This window comes from Lolium rigidum, chromosome 7 (assembly GCF_022539505.1).
Source record: "Lolium rigidum isolate FL_2022 chromosome 7, APGP_CSIRO_Lrig_0.1, whole genome shotgun sequence".
Classification (NCBI taxonomy): Eukaryota; Viridiplantae; Streptophyta; class Magnoliopsida; order Poales; family Poaceae; genus Lolium; species Lolium rigidum.
In genome coordinates, this window is record NC_061514.1 from 236,053,287 (window position 1) to 236,075,441 (window position 22,155).

The following is a 22,155-nucleotide window of genomic DNA, read 5'->3' on the forward strand; positions in this document are numbered from 1 at the left end:
CATGAGATATACATGTTACAAGTTGAAAGCAACCGCTGAAACTTAATCTTCTTTTGTGTTGCTTCAATACCTTTACTTTGAATTATTGCTTTATGAGTTAACTCTTATGCAAGATTTATTGATGCTTGTCTTAAAGTGCTATTCATGAAAAGTCTTTGCTTTATGATTCACTTGTTTACTCATGTCATCACCATTGTTTTGATCGCTGCATTCTCTACATATGCTTTACAAATAGTATGATCAAGTTTATGATGGCATGTCACTCCAGAAATTATCTTTGTTATCGTTTTACCTGCTCGGGACGAGCGAGAACTAAGCTTGGGGATGCTGATACGTCTCCAACGTATCGATAATTTCTTGTGTTCCATGCCACATTATTGATGTTATCTACATGTTTTATGCACACTTTATGTCATATTCGTGCATTTTACGGAACTAACCTATTAACAAGATGCCGAAGTGCCGATTCGTTGTTTTCTGCTGTTTTTGGTTTCGAAATCCTAGTAAAGAAATATTCTCGGAATTGGACGAAATAAAAGCCCGGAGGCCTATTTTCTCACGAAGCTTCCGGAAGACCGAAGACGAGACGAAGAGGGGCCACGGGGAGCCAAACCCTAGGGCGGCGCGGCCCCCTTGGCCGCGCGGCCCGTGGTGTGGGCCCCCGTGCCGCCTCTCGACTTGCCCTTCCGCCTACTTAAAGCCTCCGTGACGAAACCCCCGATACCGAGAGCCACGATACGGAAAACATTGCGAGACGCCGTCGCCGCCGATCCCATCTCGGGGGATCCTGGAGATCGCCTCCGGCACCCTGCCGGAGAGGGGAATCATCTCCCGGAGGACTCTACACCGCCATGGTCGCCTCCGGAGTGATGAGTGAGTAGTCTACCCCTGGACTATGGGTCCATAGCAGTAGCTAGATGGTTGTCTTCTCCCCATTGTGCTATCATTGTCGGATCTTGTGAGCTGCCTATCATGATCAAGATCATCTATATGTAATTCTATATGTTGCGTTTGTTGGGATCCGATGAATAGAGAATACTTGTTATGTTGATTATCAAAGTTATGCTTATGTGTTGTTTATGATCTTGCATGCTCTCCGTTTCTAGTAGAGGCTCGGCCAAGTTTTTACTTTTAACTCCAAGAGGGAGTACTTATGCTCGATAGTGGGTTCATGCTCGCATTGACACCTGAGACAGTGATGAGAAAGTTCTAAGGTTGTGTTGTGCTTGTTGCCACTAGGGATAAAACATTGATGCTATGTCTAAGGATGTAGTTGTTGATTACATTACGCACCATACTTAATGCAATTGTCTCGTTGCTTTGCAACTTAATACTGGAGGGGTTCGGATGATAACCTGAAGGTGGACTTTTTAGGCATAGATGCGGTTGGATGGCGGTCTATGTACTTTGTCGTAATGCCCAATTAAATCTCACTATACTCATCATGATATGTATGTGCATGGTCATGCTCTCTTTATTTGTCAATTGCCCAATCGTAATTTGTTCACCCAACATGCTTGTTCGTCTTATGGGAGAGACACCTCTAGTGAGCTGTGGACCCCGGTCCAATTCTCTTTACTTGAAATACAATCTGCTTGCAATACTTGTTTCTACTTGTTTTCTCTGCAAACAATCATCTTCCACACAATACGGTTAATCCTTTGTTACGAGCAAGCCGGTGAGATTGACAACCTCACTGTTTTGTTGGGGCAAAGTAGCTTGGTTGTGTTGTGCGGGTTCCACGTTGGCGCCGGAATCTCCGGTGTTGCGCCGCACTACATCCCGCCGCCATCAACCTTCAACGTGCTTCTTGGCTCCTCCTGGTTCGATAAACCTTGGTTTCTTTCTGAGGGAAAACTTGCTGCTGTGCGCATCATACCTTCCTCTTGGGGTTGCCCAACGAACGTGTGAAATACACGCCATCAGCGGCGTCTCTGGAAATTTTTCCGTATCGTGGTTCTCGGTAATAGGGTTTTCGCGACGGAAAGTATAAGTAGGCAGAAGGGCAGAGTCAGGGTGCGCACGAGGGGCCCACACCATAGGGCGGCGCGGGCCCCTCCTTGGCCGCGCCGCCTTGTGGTGTCGCCACCTCGTGGCCCCACTTCGTATCTCCTTCGGTCTTCTGGAAGCTCCGTGGAAAAATAAGACCACTGGGCATTCGTTTCGTCCAATTCCGAGAATATTTCCTGTGTAGGATTTACTGAAACCAAAAACAGCACAAAACGAGAACCGGCGCTTCGGCATCTCGTTAATAGGTTAGTGCCGGAAAATGCGTATAAATGATGTAAAGTGTGTATAAAACATGTGAGTATTATCATAAAACTAGCATGGAACATAAGAAATTATAGATACGTTTGGGACGTATCAGTAGTTTATGCTCTCTCATGATTAGTTCCAATTTACTAATATTAGGTAACATGTCATATAGATGTTTGCTTGCATTGCTCTATTCATATAACAATATGACATTGTGGTATCCTCCTATGAATGCTTCATTTGAATCGACTTGGCACATGCTCAAGCATGCATAAGACTAAAACAAAAATCATTTAAGCCTCGATGATTTTTCTTGCTTCGGAGTTCTTGTATTACTTTTATGCTTCCGTTAATTTTATCTCTCGCAAACATGATTATGACAGCTACTGCTTTCTCGATTGTCGCTTCCTAGTCTGTTGCTAGCCTTTGTTTGCTCTGAGATCTACTCGTGCATCCAACCAATAGAAACCAAAGTGCCAATTGTGTTCACCATACATACCTATATGTGGTATTTCGCTGCCACTCCAAAGTGAATTGCTTGTGTGCTACCTTTAAACCTTTAAAAAATTATCACTTGTTTTGTGTAATTTATAGCTCATGTGAAATTAGTCCAAAAAACCATTGTGGTAAGGATTATGTTACTTATGCATTATTAGTTCTTATAAGTTGCTTGTTGTATGATAACCATGATGTCATGGGGAACACCATCAATATGCCCTTGTTGAATATCGTGTGAATTACTATGCATGCACATCTCGTTTGAAGTAAGGGGGATTTACCATGCGTTGCAAAGATTGGAGAATGTATATTGTTAGAGAGGAACATTGGGCCGCCAACTAAAGCCATGTTCACATGGTAGAAGTTTTAGCTGGACATCCAAAATATCTGTTGTCCTTGTTTTCCTGGTATAGATGTCCAAAAAGTTGAGATTCATCAAAATTGAGAAATCAAATGAGTTTCATCTCCTAGGATCTTTGTACAAGAGGGAAGAAGGTGCCCCTTTGTGACACCTGGTTGAAACATATGTATGCGATGAAAATCCATGAAAATCCAATCTAATTAGGACAAGGTATGAGCACTATTAGTATATTATTCACGAGGCAACCAAGCTTATAGGAAGTTTTATGCATGAGCCATATTATTTATCACTACCGTTGACATGAGTTGTGCTTCTCAAAAAATATATTTTCAACACTCCTATTGCATTTAAAATGAAAAGCTCTAGCAAATGAGCAATCTTACTTCCCTCTATGCAGGGCCAATCTTATACTTTTATGTTGAGTCACCATCCATTCTTCGAGCATTTTCTTGAAAGCATAACTATCATTCTTAGTTTAATGTGCTTGTCCTGGAATAAGATTAATTGTGGTATAACTGTGATGCTTGAATCTTTCGATATTTTTACTTCTAGTCTTCTATTGAACTTCAGAGGTGCCTCGACATTTATGTTTTGCTCCACAAATAGGGCAAACGAGATACCACTTTATCATATCATATATTGCAATCCTGCAAATACTTATGTTTCATGTTTCTTCTTATTGTGTTGGTATCCTTTCATGACTTGCATAACTATTGATTATTTTAGTTGCATGCTTCTTATTATGAATTGCCTGAGCATTTGATCATGTAGTGAGAATATATACATCATATGAAGCAAACAGGTTCGTGAAAGTTTCTTTTATCGCACACAATTGTCATTGAATTGCTTGAGGACAAACAATAAGCTAAGCTTGGGGGGAGTTGATACGTCTAAAACTTATCTACTTTCCCAAACATTTTTGCTGTTGTTTGCTCTCTATCTTGTGTGTTTTGAATACAACTAACACGGACTAACGCTATTTTCAACAGAATTGCTCCGGTGTTTCGTTTTTGTGCAGAAATCCAACTTTCAGAAAAATTCCCGTAAAATATAGAAAAACCCATATTTCACCTGAAGACTCTCGGAGCCAGAAGACGAGACGGAGGGGGACACGAGGGGCCCACACCTACCCTTGGCGCCGGGCAGGCCTTGGCCGCGCCAAGGGGTGGTCTGGCCGCCTCGGCCACCTCCTCGATCTCTCCTTCGCACTATATAAGCCTCCTGACCTGAAAACTGAGGGGGGTTCGACGTTATTCCAGAAAGAGTTTCGGCGCTCCGCCACCACCAGAAACCCCAATCCGGGGACCAGAAACTCCGTTCTGGCACCCTGCCGGGACAGGGATTTGGAGGAGATCATCGCCATCGCCATCACTGACGCCTCTCCATCAACCATCCATTATTCCCCCATCCATGTGTGAGTAATTCACCGCTGTAGGCTGTAGGGGATGGTAGGGATTGGATGAGATTGGTCATGTAATAGCTATAAGATTGTTATTGGCATAGTGCCTAGTATCCGTTGTTAGTATTTTTGACATTGTTGCAACTTGTTGTGCTTAATGCATGTCACTTTGGACCCGAGTGCCATGATCTCAGATCTGAACATGTTATTGAATCATGATGATAATTATTATTTTTGATCATATCTGCAAGTTGTATACACATATTGTTGTCCGGAACCCGAGGCTCCAAAGTGACAATAAATGGGATAACCGGAGGGGATGACTATGATGTGAGGATCACGTGTGTTCATGGAGTGTTAATGCTTTGCTATGGTACTCTATTAAAAGGAGTACATTAATTACCAGTAGTTTCCCTAGAGGCCCCGCTGCAACGGGCTGGTAGGACAAAATATGTCGTGCAAGTTTCTCATTGCGAACACGCACGACTAAACAGGAACACAAACCTATGGTTATATCATGCTAGGATGTTTATATCATTATTACTTGCAATGCCTATGTCTTGCTATTATATGGACTCTCTCATTCATGCAACGCCCGTTCATCCATCCCCGTGCCTACAGTATTTTAATCATGTTGTCTACTGCAATCATCGCTACTGCTATTTTTATTTCGCTACTGCTGTTACTTCACTACTACCACTGCTATAAAGCTGTTACTACTGATAAACTGTTACGAGCAAGTCTATTTTCAGGTGCAGGTGAATTGACAACTCATTTGTTAAAGCTTATAAATATTCTTTGGCTCCCCTTATGTTGTATCAATAAATTTGGGTTTTACTTCCCTCGAAGACTGTTGCGATCCCTTATAATTTTGGGTCATCACTCGACAGGGTGCCCGAACAGAGACTTGTGTCCCCCCAAAACTTGTCTTCGATGGCGATGGAGCTACGAAAATTTTCGTGGATGGAGGCTGGTTCATTTAGGGTTTTCGCGTCGGAAGGCAATATATAGGCGGAAGGGCGAGGTCGCGCCTAGGCATGGTGTGGCCACCTCCCAGCACTTCTCCTTCTCTTCTTTGGACTCCGTCTTCGGGTCGGGAGAAATAGGAGGTTTGGCTTTTGTTTCGTCCAATTTCGAGAATATTTTCTGTACAACTTTTCTGAAATAAAAAACAACAGAAAACAGGAACTAGCACTGTGGCATCTTATTAATAGGTTAGTTTCAGAAAATGTATAAAATACCACGAAGCGTAAACAAAACATATAGAAATTAATGTAAAACAAGTATGGAGCATCAAAAATTATAGATACGTTTGCAACGTATCACACGGGTATGGTGGATCCAATCCTATAGTCCCGACCCCTCACTTACATGTGGCACACCCCCATTCTGGTGCGCCACCGGTAAGGGGCCCAACCCTGCAAACTTGGCCCAAGAATACATGTGGTGCACCATTTATCAAGGTGCCCCATCAGCAAGTTAGCAGCCATGGCACACCGGTTTATGTTGTGCCACGAGTATACACACGGGCGCACAACCATTTACGCGCACAATCCTTTACGTGCTCCACGAGTCAGCCACCTGTCTATAGTTGTTTTTTTAGTAGTGTCAGGATGTAGTCGTCGCCTCACCATTCTAAATAAGACACTGCTAAGATCTACAAAAGAAAAACCGAAACCTTCCGCGAGCCAGAGGCTGTGGTTAATTCCTTGTTTGATTGTTTGTGACTGCGTTTAGACGTTGTTATTCGTCTATGGATTTGGAATCATGGATTGGTGTTTGGATGCAGAAAGCGTCTTTAACACATGAGCACCGGTGCTCTTCTCTCTTTCAGACTTTTGAAAACTTTAAAATCTCATGTCTCTAAGTCTCAAAAAACCATGACGTTAAAATATATAGATAGATATATACGGGTGGGGTGTATGCAAAAAAATCCCGTTAAAAATACTGTGTATTTTAAACAATATAAAAAGTTAAATTTCTGATAATAAATGGTAGTAAAATAGTATTACGATAGTGTATTCTTTTGTCAAATATATAGATAGTTTATTTTGTATTTCACAAAATTTATAGTATTTTTTACCGGGACTTTTTTGCATATACGTCTCATGAACATATCTATCCACATATTTAACGCCATAATTTTTGAAAACATAGAAGTGTCAGGTTTTAAAATTTTCAAAAAGCTAAAAGTGGAGGGAGCACTGGTGCCCATGTGCACCAAATCCTTGTCCATTTGGATGTCAGTATTCATCTTTGGAATTATGAATTGGTATTCAGATGACTCCAATTCAGATGTTTGGGTGGCCTGGTTATTTATTGGTTGCTGGAAACATACAAGCGCTAGCCCTTGTGCACATACCAAGCTCGTGACCCTTGCTTGAAATCAACCCCTCATGCGAATGCCGGTGTGTGTGTGTGAGAGAGTGAGAGACCATTGGGCTATCTCCCATGGAGCTAAGAGCAACAAACAGAGTGAATTAGGGCACCTAAAAACTGTTTTAGGGCACCTTAAGGCACTCAAACATGGCTCTCTTCTCCACGATTACAAACATGTCTGAAACAAACAATATGAAACTCATCTCAAATGAATCTTAAACTAATAAAACACAAATAATGCTTAACTCTTACATGACACACAAATACTTCATGAATTCTTACACAAATAGTTCATCAAGTAGCAACCGACCGCTCGCCTGCGTGCGGGAGGTCAAAGCGGCCATGCCAGTCGCGAGCAGGCCGTGCGACACCCGCCAGGCTACTAGATCGAGCCCCAAAGATGGCGTGGTCCCATCAATGACCATCAGAGGGTGGTGGCGGGCTAGAGGCTTGACGGGGAATCCCAATTCACCTTAGTGGAGGGTAGGGGTGGCCATCTAGAGTTGCAGAAAGAGCGATCTAGGTCGGGATGACGGAGGAGCGGGGCGGAGCGATCCAAGGCTGTTACGACCAAGGAAGAGGACAGGGTGGTTGTGGTCACCCGGATTAAATTTCCATGTAGGACTTGGGCGTGCGTGTGGCTGTGTTTTGTTTTGGGGCACCGAAATATGTAGTACAAGATACCAAAATTTGAGGCCGTCCAATTATTTTTGCAACACTGCTTTTCATCTTAGGACCCTAAAAATTAGTACTCTATGATTCATATTAGCAGCAACTAATAATATGGATGTATTTTTAGTTCTAGATATGTACCAAACTAATATGAATACAAGGAGTAGGTTTTTGGACATCAAATTTGTTTCACTCCGTACATTTTCTTTTATCATTTTTTTAAAACATGGAACGCAACCATTTAATTAACTTGTCGAAAGCACCTGATCCAATAGTTCGTTTGTTGGCCCACAATGCAGCGTAAAAAGCGGGAGCCACCATCAGGGCATGTACAATGGTGATGAGTCAGCTGTCTGTAAGAGGTAGTTATAGGTGATTTTGGTGATGTGGAGGAAAGAGAATGAGGAGAGAGAAGGAGGCTGTCTGTAAAGTTCCAGACAGCCTCTAGACTTCTTACAGACAGCTTACAGACACCATTTTTATTGTTGTATGAAGGGTGTCTATAATTTATAGACACATATAGCTATGGCTAAAAATAGACAACTTACAGACAGACTATTGTATACATTGTCTATAGTATTGTCTATAGATGACATGGACTAGTACTACAGACACCATCCGTCTGAACCAATGTACATGCCCTCAGCAACGTGCCGAACTTCTCGCGTTAAGCCGGACGTCGCCGTCGCGCCGACGCGTCGACGTGCCACCGGGGCCCCGCCGCCGGTCCGTGCGTCGTCGGGTTTCCTTGCCAAACCGACACGCTTGGTGTTATCCCTCCTGCCACGACGGCCCAAGGAGACTCACAAGCCCCGTCGTAGCGTGCCCGCGATCTCGATCTCTCTCCCATAATTGTTTCCTTGGTTCTCCAAGTGCTACTAATTAGCTGTCACTGACCGCTGGATGGAGAATGCATACAGTAGAGCGGAGACTAGAGAGACCTTAGTTTTCGGAGAAAGACAAACAAATCTGTTGCAAATGCGAGATAAGTGTCGATTTTCCTATGGAGAATCGACGAGATAAGTCTTTCATATCTTCTCCGTTGCAAGTGGAATAGATGATTTCCCCTTGTCTGCTGGTGCTGGCCGCTAGTACCAAACGTAGACTATAAGTTGGGAGTTATTTATACTTTTGGATCGATAGCGAGATCAGCTCGCCAGTATATACAAAGAGGCTTGACCTTCATCTTTTTTTTTTCTAAGAAAGCAACTTGTAACTAAACAACATTTTCTTCTCATCTCACGAAATAAACAGCCGCCTTTGTTGGCTATAGTATACATTGACAGCACAACGTACACAATGCTCGGCAAAGGTCCACAATTGCACACCGTTTTTGTTTAATGTACTTTCCTCCACGTTTTACATCCATTATACAGGGGACAATATCACATGATACATTGATACCATCTCTTAAAATTTTAATTTACAAGGGTTTAAATTTTTTGAATTTTTTCGAGAGTGTTCACAAGATGTGTAATTGCAATCCCTTAAATTTTTAAAACCAGATTTAAATACACATGGAGAAAAAATTGATATATGAATAGTGTCATTTGCGGTTGTCATTTTTCGACATCATTCAGGTTGGATTTATCTTGGGTAGTGCTAGCAATTCTTCGGAGGATATTTTCCCCCGGCCTCCTAGTCCAAAGCGTGACACGTGTTCAGTTTATGCCAAAATCCTGGATTTGCTTCGTCGCAGCAAAACCCCTCCGCTTTTGCCTCACTGAAGCAAAAGAACGGTTCCCTAGAAATAAAGTTGAAAAGACCAGCTGGCTGGAGACATGGCCAGAGACCAGGTAGCGAAAACTTTGTGCTATTGAAGCAAAACAGGCCTCACCGGAGACTCCGCTAGAGACCTGGTAACAAAAAATTTGTGCTATTGAAGCTAAACCGACCTCACCGGAGACTTTGTAGCCAAAATATTGTACGAAAGTAGCAAAGCCGCATAATATTTACATCCAAAATTTTATACTATTGTAGCATCGTCAACTACTCATGCCGACATCATCCCAACTCTGGCCGGCATCACCGTCACTTACTTCTTACTGTTGGTCACCGTCGGTGACTGTTTGCAGCACCGCCACTAACCTTCTCCAGCACCGCCACTGATAGTTTACAACAACGCCATTGACCATTTGTAGCACCGTTGCTCATAGTTTGCAACACCGCTCGCATGGATTCGTAGTGACTTCCTAAAATAAAGGATAAACTTAAGGTGGGGTACCCCATCCATGGCGATTGGTACATCTCCGGCGTGCGCGGCAGGTGGAGAACATCTCACGAAGATGGAGGTCAGAGTTGTCTTTAGAGGCCATGGTGCTTGGGAGCCTCTCACCGGGTGCACACGATCCTAGGTCGATTGGGATGGGGAACCAGGCGCGAGCACACGTCGAAGATAGGAGCAGGTTAGGCGCGGACCCTGCCGTCGGAGGAGCTATCCGCCACGGGCGCGCCGACAAAGGAGCTACGGGCGCATTCGTGGAGGTCATCTAGGCGACAATGAAGCTGGAGAGGAACGGAGGCGGCGACAGAGGAGAAGAGGAACGAGGGCAGTGGAGTGGCCGAAGGGGCGCCACCGAAGAGGAGCTAATGCTGTGCGAGGTGGTGCTCAGGCGTGACGACATGAGAATATGAGATAGGTAAAGACAGATTGGAGACAACTGGCCGAACTAAGCAGATAAGCCTACCTTTTTCACTTTGTACTTTTGCGAGGCGGTTGGAGGGCCCACCTCACCTGGACGGTTGGAGGCGCGAGCGATCGATCCTACGGCAGAGATACCAGAGGTTGCTAACAACGTAACCTTCGAAAGAACATAATCCTTTTCCATTTATCTTCTCCATTGCTCTCTGCCTACCTTTAATTTTTGGTTCTTAATAAAATTCTATGCATCCTGTGGACACTAACAATAACTTTTGAAATCTTTTTAAAAACTTATAAATTGGAATTGTGAGGAGTTGTATCATGGTATCATGTATGCATAGCTTGAGATCATGTGATTCTTATGGCAGTCCTTTTTATTTTTATCTTTAACCTTTCTTTCCTTGTTTGGGTCCGTCTCCTTCCCCCTTCTCCTTCCGGGTGCCGAGCCCACCACCGCTGCAAGTCGGCCAACCCGACGCGAAGAAGGCCGGAACACGTCACCGTCGCCATTTGCACCGCGCCTCCCGTCGCTTTTATTATTCAAACCCTCCTTCCTCTCTCTATACTCCTTCTCCCCACTTCACCTACCTTTCGCCTCCCCTCCCCACCACCTCATCCGCTCCGCTCGCCGTCTCGCCGCCGGCCACCGCGCCGCGGACGTCGAGGCCACCCTCCGCCCCCCGGAGCACGCGGCGCCGTCGCCGACATGGCGTCCCCGACCGTGGCCTCCCCGAGCCGCGCCCTCACCGACACCACCGCGCCCTCGCCGGCCTCCCCGCCGCGGCGCCTGGCGTCGGCGCCGCCCGGCGGCGTGGACGCGTACGCCGTGTCGTCCCCGCTATCCGCGCGCTCCGGGGACGGCGATGTCTCGGTGGGTGGCGCTTGCTTCGGGATTGGAGCTTGTCGGAATCTTACTGCTTTGCCCCCCTTCTGGGGAAGCTTTTTTTCTTTTGCTCCGTTTTTTTCTAATGCGGTGCGGTTTGATCCCGCAGAGCCCGATGCTCGCCATCAAGAGCGAGGAGTACAGGCTTATGTTCCGGCTTCCGTCGGACGAGGTAATTCGCGCTCGCTTTTTTCCTCTGTTCGATCTGAATTGTTGGCTTGGGATTGCGATGCGCCCCTTCTTAAAGAAATTGCGTGCGCAGCTGGCCGGGCTGGGGTCGAGGGGATTTTATTCGATTCATGACTATTTGTTCCCCACAGATAAAACCACATCATTGCTAATTCGACAATGAATCTGGGCTCTCATTAGGGATTTGGGGCACCAATCATCAGTAGAATGTGCATTGGTGCTGATGGTTCAGTCATTGATGGATTCGAGGCAGCTTGCCATAATTGTGGCTCACTCGCTGTTGCTCGTGGATTTTGCCTGAATCAGTAGCCAGTTTCTGGTTTCACGACCTTACATTTGACAATTGATTGATCGAGGGACTGTCTGATAAATGGGTTTTGCATACTGTTGGGGAAACAAATTGTCAGTCCAACACGTCTTACCGCAATAACATGCCAAGTTCATCTTTTGATCATAGAGTAATTCAGCTAGTTAGTCTACTGTTTATGGTTGGCCGTGGGGTAGAATTTTCTAATATCTTCTTGAACTGAATATCCATTTTGGTAACTATGCTTTCGATGTCACCCTTTCATAGTCACAAGTGACCTCGCGTAATTTTTCCGCCCAATTTAACTCGGTATTGATGTATTGCAGGTCCTTGTGCAAGATTTTAACTGCGCGCTCCAAGAAAATATTCTTCTTCAGGTACTTTGTTTTTCACTTCATTCCTGTGTTTTTTTTACTATGTCTCACCTACGCCTCTCTTAAATTCGACAATATATAATGTGCTACTCCCATGAACATTTGCTTGCATTTAGAGTGAATTCAAGGTCTACCATATGATCTATCAACTATATTAGAAATTTAGAGTTGGACTAGATATAAGTTTTACAACTTGCACTGCGTCAACTATGTTGGTCTAGATTTATCTTTGTTTGAATTTGCTTATATTGATTTAAGACATGTAAAGACCAACACAACTCAATTCAATCTTGTTCCATTGGTATATAAATGTATATATGCATGGACATACATAAAAATTCATCGAAATTTTGACTTGTGAGGATTTTCTTTTCTCTTGTTAGTATGACAACTGTATTCCCTCAATTAAATGAGAGAGTTGACAGTGAGCTTGTTTAAAACAAATGCTTTGGATTGATTAATTATTAAGAGGCTTCCCAACAGCTAAGAAAGGCATATATGGCATTGTGTTAAAGGTGCTAACACCAGTTTCCACCTTTTCTGTCTTACAATTGTTCGTTCATTTCGTCATAGCAAAACCACATTACCCGGCAATCTAGTGCCTAGTACTATAGCTAATGCTTTCCTCAAGATTCCCTGGGCTAATTGTCAACTGCAGATGGTAAAATTGTATTGTTAGTTTAGCTGTTTCATTTTCCTAGGAAAAAAATATTTAGTTTCAGCCGTGTTCAGGATTTTCTGATTTTAATAAATATACATTATTTTACAGGGTCACATGTATTTATTTCTACACCATATATGCTTCTACTCTAACATTTTCGGATACGAAACAAAGGTAATTGACCTGAAGGCAGTCCCATCATGTGTACTATTTTTTGGTTGCTTAATTCAATGCTAGCAGTAGATAATCCATCAATTTATGTACTTCGCGAATATTGCCAAAGTGTAAAGGAACTTGGCAGATGCCATCGGTCATAGTTGCTTGTATCATTTGACACATTTTCTTGCACTAACTCATATAAAGAAACATCACCCTCAAAGGATTTTCTTGAGAATTGGGAGCCATTTCGTCTATATTACTATATTAGTCTATAACCGCGCCTAGAAATTTTATATTTCAGTGTGCCATCATAAACAGCATTTGATCTTTGTTCTGCACTGATTTATCTTCTGCAGTGTATTTTGTTTTGTTGTAAGCTAAAACAGTTAGAATCTTGGAGATCGCATAGGAATCAACTCTGTTAATATTTGTTAAGCCTGAGTTCGTGGTAGCTTCATCTACTACTTCCCATCTTCTCTGTGGTCATTGTATTAAATATAAAGCTTTTTTTCGCTTTCTACGATCAACCCAATTTTGAACAGCTGAAACAGATACATAAAATTGGACTGGAAACTTGCGGGTGTTTTGTCCAACTAAGTTACTATTTAATCGCATATTTACCGTATTACATACTGATAAAGTTAGCCTTTTGTTACATTACCACTGTTCAATGACGAGTAGTCAATTTGAATTTGTCACTTGATGTTCAAAAGTTACATTCTTATACTGGTGCTCATTAAGTATCTTATAGTTGCATATAATAATTTTTGATGAACCTATTTATTGTTCATACTGTTAAAATACTTATGGACTGCAGTACTCTGATATTGTTTTCTATCCAGAAAACTATAGCTTTGCAGGAAGTCACTGATGTTCGTAAAGCAAAAACAGCTGCTATTTTTCCTAATGCCATAGAAATTGTCGCTGGTGCAAAGAGGGTAAGGATATATCACTGCCTCAGTTTCTAGTGTATTTTAGATGTCACGCACTCAAGTATGATTACTTGCAGCATTTTTTTGGATCTTTCTTGGCACGCGATGATGCATATCGTGTCATAGTAGATGGTTGGGAACAACATGTCAGTGATGCTAGATTGCTCAGTGAACGTCAGGTTAGTGAACTTGTTTCTATCAATTTATTTTGTGCTAACAAGTTACAAAGAAGTTCATTTCTAACAGGTTACCTGTACTTGCTCTTGTACTGCACCATAGGATGCAAAGTCAGCAAGCAGCAGTGACGAAAATGGCTATGTTTTGTTGGATGAAGGAAAAGAATCTAAACAGGATGAGGATTCGTCGCCATTGAACAGGTTTATTTACAGGCTGAACTAGAATGACTTGCTTCTTGGTTTAGCACCATCAAGTTAACTTTTTTCCTTTATGATATCTGTGAATACTCAGTTGAGTTTATCTGGATTGTAGGTCTTCCAGTCCTACAGCTGTCATGAGCGGTAATACTGATAGTGGCGATTCAGACATCAATACTTCTAAAAGGTTTTTAGAAGTGCCAGAGGATGGAACTGAAGAGATCGCTGCATCACTTAACCCATTCAGCTTGGAGCCATTTGATGACAATGCTCCTAATGGTTTGTTTGAATTTCCCTTATCTTTGTTTCTTGATACTATTAACTCTTTTGATAGTTTTTTATTACTTAAGTATTTTGCTTATCCACATTTTCTCCCCAGTACCCGAATCCTATACTTTGATCGCGGAGTCTAAGTTTCAGGTTTGCAAGATTTCACTTATTTATACTGCTATAAGTATTAACGTAAAATCACCCTACTAACATTCTAATAACAGGTGCCTGTGGAAGTTCTCTTTGATCTGTTATTCTCTGATGGTGCCCTTGGCTTTTTGGATGATCTCCACAAAAAGTGTGGTGACAAAGGTTAATACCAATTAATTTTCCGTTTCCAGTTAACGCCTTTAATCGGTAATATATTCTACTGAGACCTAAGATGACCTGCAGAATTCAGTTGTTCCAAATGGCGATTGGACGAGCAAGGAGGAATTGTAAGAGATGTCTCATTCTTGCACCCAATTAAAATATATCTTGGTATGTCTAGAACCACTTGCCTGATGGATATAATAATTGGCATTTCATGTGTCAATGTGTGCCTTAATTGCATTATGTTATTGTATCATCTATTTTAATTCCTCTAAATTGTGTTTAGGTGCAAAATTTGGGTCATGTCAGGAGGTTCAGAAGCTTCGTATATACAAGAACAGGTCAGTTTAATGCTAGTATTCTTTTGTAGGTAGTCAAACAATGCTGTTCTGTGATCTTTTACTATTATATGGAGTTGGTGAATGCCTGGTGGTTTCACATCTAACTAATCACAGAAAATGCCACAACACTCCTTTCACCCTGACTCGCTACCCCTGGTTAGATCGGTGTTTAGAGCCAATTATGGGGATTTTGTTAATGAACCTTCCAGTCGTGGGCCCATCACATTTCTTCCTTATCATGCATCCAGCAAGACCTCCTGCAGCTAAAATCGTCCCTGTGCCCCATCTTTTTTCTTCCAAGATACAAAAGGAAATGAGTGGAGGGGAGCCGTAATTCCTGCGTGCATGTAACAAAGGCAACAACCTAGGATTATTTCTGGAGGGGTACAATCAGAACTCCCAAGACTAGAGAAGCAATACATACATCTTAGAAATTGGATTTTGTGAAAAAAAAATACTCTTTAGAATTAGGAACGAAGGGAGTATCGAATTAATTCTCGTTCTGTCGCACTAGAGTTGAAGACAAGTTGAGATCGAGGGACGAAGGACAGCGGGATAGTGGTAGAACCAAGATCATACGGGGATAATGAGAAGAGCTTGAGACAAGGAAAACAGAGGAATAACATGGTGAAAGATTGAGATGCATGGTTAGGAAGAAAGCGGAGAATACAACAGTCTTCGAGAGGTAACTTGGTGGAAACTGTAGGAGCTCATGCCCAGTTTCAAAATGTAAACCTCTTTCTCGGTTTCTCTATATTCAACGTAATGCGGCATGGACGATTGAGGTGGAGCTGTAGGAGGGGACCTAACTGGAGTAGATATGGTTGCAAGGTGGAGTCCCTGGCGATGCAGAAGCGTGCCCAAGAGAGGAAACCTCACCGAAGAGGTTATGTAGAAGGACGAGATAAAAGGGAGGACTTGATATAGCAATGGCCATCCCCATGCATGACAAGTCAAGTCGGTGGTGCCGACAGATGCAAGGGCATCTGGTGACTGACTATGAAGGAGAAATATCTTACTACAAGGCAAAGTGAGATTGCTGCATGCCATGTGTGATGGTGCCTAATCATGGAGGAGTTTGAAGCAGGGTCATGGGTGAATAGCATTTGCCTTTTCTGACATTGAGGATGGGAAAAAATACATATATGGTTGGGAGAAGAGGTAAAGGAAGACAACAAATATTTGTATCGAAGTGTCCATACATATTGATAAAAAGATTGACTTTTTAGCAGACTGAATCTAATACATGATCTTTCATGGCAAAGGGGTACTTAGCTACTAGTTATTTATGGTTACGAAGTCAAAAGTCAGATGCGATATTAGATATTATTTTGTGTGTGTGTGTGTGTTTTGTGTGAACTTGCTGTTGGTGGTTCCTAAAATGACCTGAACTAGAACTGTCTTTGTACCAGAATAAATTGGGTTTTGATCTGATTGATTATTTGGGATTGAATGTTAGCTTACTCATACCATTTGCAGTCTATTGTAATATACGTACTCTAATTTGATAATTGAGTTTGCTAGTGCCCATGCCCCATTGTTGTTTCCATCTTAAAATGATTATGCTACCTATAACTTATTCTTCTTTCTTGTTGAGTTTAGCACACTCTTTGTTCTTGTAGCACATTTCGTCCCGGAAGATGTACACTAACATATCAGGCCTTCTTACCTCCCTGTTGTTTTATTACCAACTAATTAAGACCTGAGTTTGATTTTTCCTAGCCGTTGAGATACCATGGATGGTTATCAAATATCATGTTCATCCGCTTAAGCCCCTATTTTGCCACTGATGTTCCCTGTTGTTCCATTACCAATTGATTATTGCTTGGACCAATAGTGTAAACAATCGGATGATCCGCATAACCTGTTTTGCCACATCAAAGTACACATGGATGATGATGTGACATCATCAAGCTTCAACATCTTTCCTCCCTCCAGATACCTCTCGTTATTCTCTTTGTCCGCCCAAGTTGTTGAAGAGACAGAGAAACATATAAGGAACATATATAAAAAGTAGGCAAAGGCTCCTCAAGGGCAACCGGGAGTGGTGGGCTGGAGACCTCACCAGAGAGGACGTCTCAAAGACGAAGACCACACATGTGAATGCACATATGGGCAGCAGAGTTGGTTTATTTAATGCCGTAAAAAAATCAACAGACAGCAAAGGGTGGTAACAAAGCCCAAAGATGACATTGTACTTTTTTCTTTGGATCTTGGTCACCCGAACTGAGGCCATGAGCACCGAGCAGAGCAGCAGAAAACCTGGTGATCCCTCTCTTCGTGGGCATCAGCGTAGGAGGGCGCTGCCGGTACTAGGCGGTGCTGGAGATTTTCCCCCACATGGGGCATCAGAGCGAGAAAATAAGTTTATGGTCCTGGTTGCTGACAGCGGAACCAGCAAGTGGTGGCCGGAATCCTGAGTGCATACCTAGGGTGACAGCGGCTACCGGCAAGTGCTCCTTGTCGCTTCTCCTAGCAAGGGAGTGACAAGCGGCGTGCAGGAGCCAGCAAGGTCATAGAGCTCTGTTGGGTACATGGATGTCGTCGATAGGAGGAGCAGGGAACGGCCATCAAATGGAGTGGAGTGGCGAGGGCTACCTGGAAGTGTCGGGCAACGGCGGTGGAGGTACTCAGCAGATCGAGCAGAGAAAGCAAACTGATGGCATGGTGGGGAGAAATTGAGGGGAGAATCACGGGGAAATCGATCAGAAAACCAAAATCAAGACCGATCTCTATGTGACGGAGATTACAAGTTGCGCCTGCAGTGAAAAAACAACACTTGGGCTTCGATACCAAGCCAGCAAATCTGCAACTTGTCTTTCCATGAGGCCATAGACGATATATATGCACATACCGCCTTTACAGGTTGTAAATATGTAGAAATCCCCTTATACAACTGGGAAAATACATGGCTTATACATGACAAAGTATATACTAACATTGTTAACACCCATGTGATGCCACAAGTGGCAAAACCCTTTTCAAACTGGCTTTCGGGGCAAAAGTGATCCATTATTTGAAGATCACAGGGTTAAGTTTACCCCTAAAAAAGCGAACACGATATCATAGGGCAGTTAAGTAAGCTGTTTTTTTGTGTTATGCGCTAAATAGTTTTTATGTTGTCCCTTAATAAATGATTTATGCTGGACTTCCTGATGTTTATTTTTTCTTGTTTACTTGTCCACAGCCATGTCGTGATTCAGACATCTCAGGAAATTGGTGATGCACCATATGGGGATCATTTCATTGTTGAGGTCAGGAAACCAATTACAATGCTGGCTCATCTAGCTTGGAGTCACTTTTCCCAGTAAAATATTTGTCATTACACTGGATTACATTGTACACTGGATAACAACACGACAAATATGATTCACACCTCTATCTGAACTTCATTTGGAGTTAATGCACATGATCTCTCTTAATGCAGATTGCTTTCTATTTTTAAACATTATTGAACTTACTTTGATCTATTTTTAAACATTAATACTATTTCTCATCATGGCATGTGCTGCTCACTATGTTCCTGTAATCTAGTCCGCCCCTATATGAAACTAGTTAAAAACGAGCACCTCCATGAACATCAATTCAAGATTTTCTGGTCAATGAAATATGATATTTTTGAAATTTCCAATTTTCTTCTAAAGCTCTTAATGTTGTTATAAACGAAATATCTGTATTTTTTGGTATAAAATTTTATTTTTATAGGAAAGGGTTTAGCTCTTATATGCCCCTGTCTATGACATGTCAGCCAAGGGGCATATACGTGTTCATTTTAGAAATACAGAATGTTATGGATGCTAACATTCTCTCTACGTACAGACACATAGATATATGTCGTTGTAGGAAATTTGAAATGGTGTGCTTAGCTATGCTATTGTGTTGCTTTCATTTTGGGTACTGCATGGTAATTATTGTTGACCTATTTTTCTCACAGGGAATCTGGGATGTTGAACAAGATAGCCTAGATGAGAACAGTTGCTGCCTCAGGATATATATTAATGTTGCGTTCTCAAAGAGAACCATATTTAGGGGTAAGATACATCCATTCGGTCTTGAATGCTCTAGTGCTTTCAAACAGTTAACTTGATATTACCACTGGCCAGTTTCTCAGTGAAAGGGGATATCAACTTAGAATTTAAGCTAACTACCTGCTGATTGCTTGGCCCAATCTTGAGTGTTTTATTTGCAGAGGCTTATATGCTGATAAGCGTCAGACCAAATAAACTCTTGAGTGTTTTATACTTTTATTTGCAGAGGCTGTGTTTTAACATATAGGGTTGTACCTTGGTCCACTTTTCGGGTGTAGTTTTCTTCTCCTAAAATAGGCAGCAGGACTTTCTCGAGAAATCACAAAGGACTTTTCTGTTTCAGTTCATTGAAAAGATAAAAGTTTTGGTTACAAACCTCCTAAGAGGCATAATGCAGAATTAGTACAAGGAAATTAGTGCACATCCCAGGTCGATGGCAGGACGACCCTGAGCCCACGGGCGCCAGCTCTAGGCAGTAGGACTTTCCTGGTGTAGTTTTTAAATCACCAAAGTTGACTAAATATACTCAGTTTCACCAAATATAATAAATAGCACAACTTAATTAAGCATGGTGGTAAGAATCCACTCTTGAAGGTGAGGAGCGTGAGCACAATGTTAATCAGTTCTCTACTGGAGATGTTTGAACTTTCTTCTTTTTTCTAAATCCTGAATGTATTTTTGGTACTCATTATGGGATGCAATATTATGGGATGTGTTTGCCCTTGCCTTTTGACTGCAGTTGCTGGACATAAGTGCTGTTTCTGTAGTTCCATTGAATAAAGTGAGGTGGGTAGTTGACTCTTAGACAGTGTTCTAAAAGGTGCCCGCCTAACCTGCCTAGCTGTCGGCCTAGTCTCACCTGGTTCTGGTTAATAGGCGGTTAGGTGCTAGGTGCCGTTCTGCCACTCATTAGCACCTAGCATCTTATGGAACACTTCGCTCTGGTATATTCTTGAGATGAATTCCCTGATGTCTCCAGATTTAGTGGATAATCATGTTACCAGTGCAAGTGAAACCAAGGCGTTCCTTTGCTATATAGACTTCTCTGCACAGATGTTTTAGTTTTGAACCATTTTCTGTTACAGCAAAACTGTAGGAAAAGTTCGTACTGCAGCTTATTATGGTAATGAAGGGCAAAGTTATGTACAAATCCTAAATATTCAGAGTTATAAAAGGCTAAAATAGATTAAAAACAGTGGTCTATAGAGTTTGTAACCAGGCGTTGAACTGAACTGCATATTTTTTCCTGGCCCTATAACCAACCATGATCATCTCATGTTTGAAACATTGGTACCACTAGAAAAAAAAGCTTACACACCTTTGCATTAGCAGGAACCCAAGACAATTTACCGGTGTTCTGGTTGGTGAAGGGTTTTCCATCATCAAGATTGGAAACCCACACTAGGCTATGCCTCAGGGTGGATCAAATTTAGTGTCTAACTACATCTTTTACTTTCTATGGAATGGTTTCTAAGATATATTTCTTGCCTCTGCAGTGTGATTAGCTTATTCTTACTCCTAAGAGATCATTTCCTTAGTCAAAACCCGAGGTACTACTGCTTCTTATACTCTTTGTCTTCAAATTATAGGGAAAATAGAGCAATCAACAAAGGATGAATGTCGCGAAGTTTTCGGTCTCTGGATCAAGCTTGTACGTCTCTTCTAATCCCAAGACCATATAACTGCAGATTCTATTTATATTCCAAATTGTAAATAATCCTTCCCATCGCATTTTTAGGGCCATGATATTTTGAAGCAGGATAGCAGCTCTCGCTTGAAAGGTTTGTGCATGGAATTTACACTATCACTTGTGGATGCTTTTGCTGTGGTTTCGACTTGCTTGATCCAAACGACGTCCTCGTCTGCAGCAAATATGTGTGATTCTCACACATTTGAACGATTTCATTTCTCGCAGGAGCCTCCACCTCGACCAACACCGATGTTCAAACAGAGCCTACTTTGAATATTGAAAATCCTACGGAAAATACAGTCACATACATGGCTTCTGCACCACAAGATTCTGGTTTAAGTACCCTGGTTCCTCCTATTGAACGTCATCATCAAAGCATAGAAAGAGGTTCAACTTCACAGGAATTGTGGGGTTCGATCGTCTCATATATGAGATCGAGTCAATATGGTCCTGTTTTAGCAGTGTTTCTGGTGGCCATCATTATCTTGATGCAGGCAAGTATTATGGCTTTTGGTTGCACTCATCTTATCATGGGGAATGCTCCCTTTTTTTGGCAGAGAGCTGTTTCCTGACACTGTATTTTATTGCAGGTAACAATCATAGTTGTACTCACTAGATCCCCGAAGGTTCTGATGGTCAGTCCTGAGGCCTCTGCGAGCAGCTTTGCTTCTTATAGCAAGGATAGCATGGAGTGGGTGCAGAAGCGAGTCAGCTTGCTAAGCGAGGAGATGCAGATGGCGGAGGCGCACATGGAGAAGATGCGCCATGAGTTTGCGTGGCTCAAGTCTCACATCGAAAGATTGGAGAGGTTGAGGAGTCGCTCATGACCGCAAATACAATTACTGTTAGGTCAAGGTGAATATGGACGTAGTTGGTTGCCTGCAACCGAGAGCTTTGTGATCTGTTGTGTGTTAGTGAACGTACAGTTACATGAGTACAGGGTGAGGGTTGTTGTAGGAACGTTGCCTTAAGGCGAAATCCTGGTATAGCATTGATGATATGTACATATCTGGACTGCGCCCCAGTGTGGCCGGGTGGTGTATTTATAAGACGGCACAGCACGTTGGTGGTGTGCCTCAACGAACATTGGTGCAGAAGAATATTTATTTTCTGATGACTTGAGAAGTGACTTGAGAAGCAAGCAAAGTCGCTGATAATATAGTCCATGGAGATTGCAGATTCACATTTGTTTGAGGAGGGGTTCTCAAGTTACACCTGACAAACTGTGATGTGCGATCATGCAATACACATATGGAAAAATAGACTTACTATATAACTTGAAATGTTGCACAAGAATCATGTGGCATTGTGGCAGAAGAAGGATTATCTAATGGGGGGTGGGGGGGGGGGGGGGGGGGGTGAGGAAAAGTAGTCCCACTTAGTCGTGTAGGTCAACCGAACCGAACCGTTTTTCCCCGTCCGCTCTCAC

At 42.5% G+C, this 22,155-nt stretch overlaps 1 protein-coding gene across 2 annotated transcripts; it reads left to right on the forward strand.

The window, feature by feature from the left end:
- Positions 1-10,906: 10,906 nt before the first annotated feature.
- LOC124670668 (protein VASCULAR ASSOCIATED DEATH 1, chloroplastic) lies at positions 10,907-21,851 on the forward strand. Of its 2 annotated transcripts, XM_047207139.1 has the most exons (18): positions 10,907-11,077; positions 11,199-11,261; positions 11,912-11,962; positions 12,729-12,794; positions 13,622-13,717; positions 13,789-13,890; positions 13,991-14,088; positions 14,201-14,364; positions 14,465-14,505; positions 14,580-14,667; positions 14,749-14,835; positions 14,954-15,008; positions 18,196-18,262; positions 18,943-19,039; positions 20,626-20,687; positions 20,775-20,817; positions 20,952-21,220; positions 21,317-21,851. In XM_047207139.1, exons 1-18 carry the CDS (start codon positions 10,913-10,915, stop codon positions 21,551-21,553), a joined length of 1,851 nt encoding a protein of 616 aa, XP_047063095.1. In that variant the 5' UTR covers positions 10,907-10,912; the 3' UTR covers positions 21,554-21,851. The 2 variants fall into 2 exon arrangements, with proteins under 2 accessions (XP_047063095.1, XP_047063096.1); XM_047207140.1 differs by lacking the exons at positions 20,626-20,687; positions 20,775-20,817; positions 20,952-21,220; positions 21,317-21,851 and adding an exon at positions 20,369-20,619.
- Positions 21,852-22,155: the final 304 nt, after the last annotated feature.

Coding starts and splice junctions, on each gene's coding strand:
- LOC124670668 (XM_047207139.1), top strand. CDS start 10,913: ATGGCGTCCCCGACCGTGGCCTCCCCGAGCCGCGCCCTCACCGACACC. Junction 12,795..13,621: donor TTTTCGGATACGAAACAAAG/GTAATTGACCTG, acceptor TTTTCTATCCAG/AAAACTATAGCTTTGCAGGA. Junction 14,668..14,748: donor CAAAAAGTGTGGTGACAAAG/GTTAATACCAAT, acceptor GATGACCTGCAG/AATTCAGTTGTTCCAAATGG.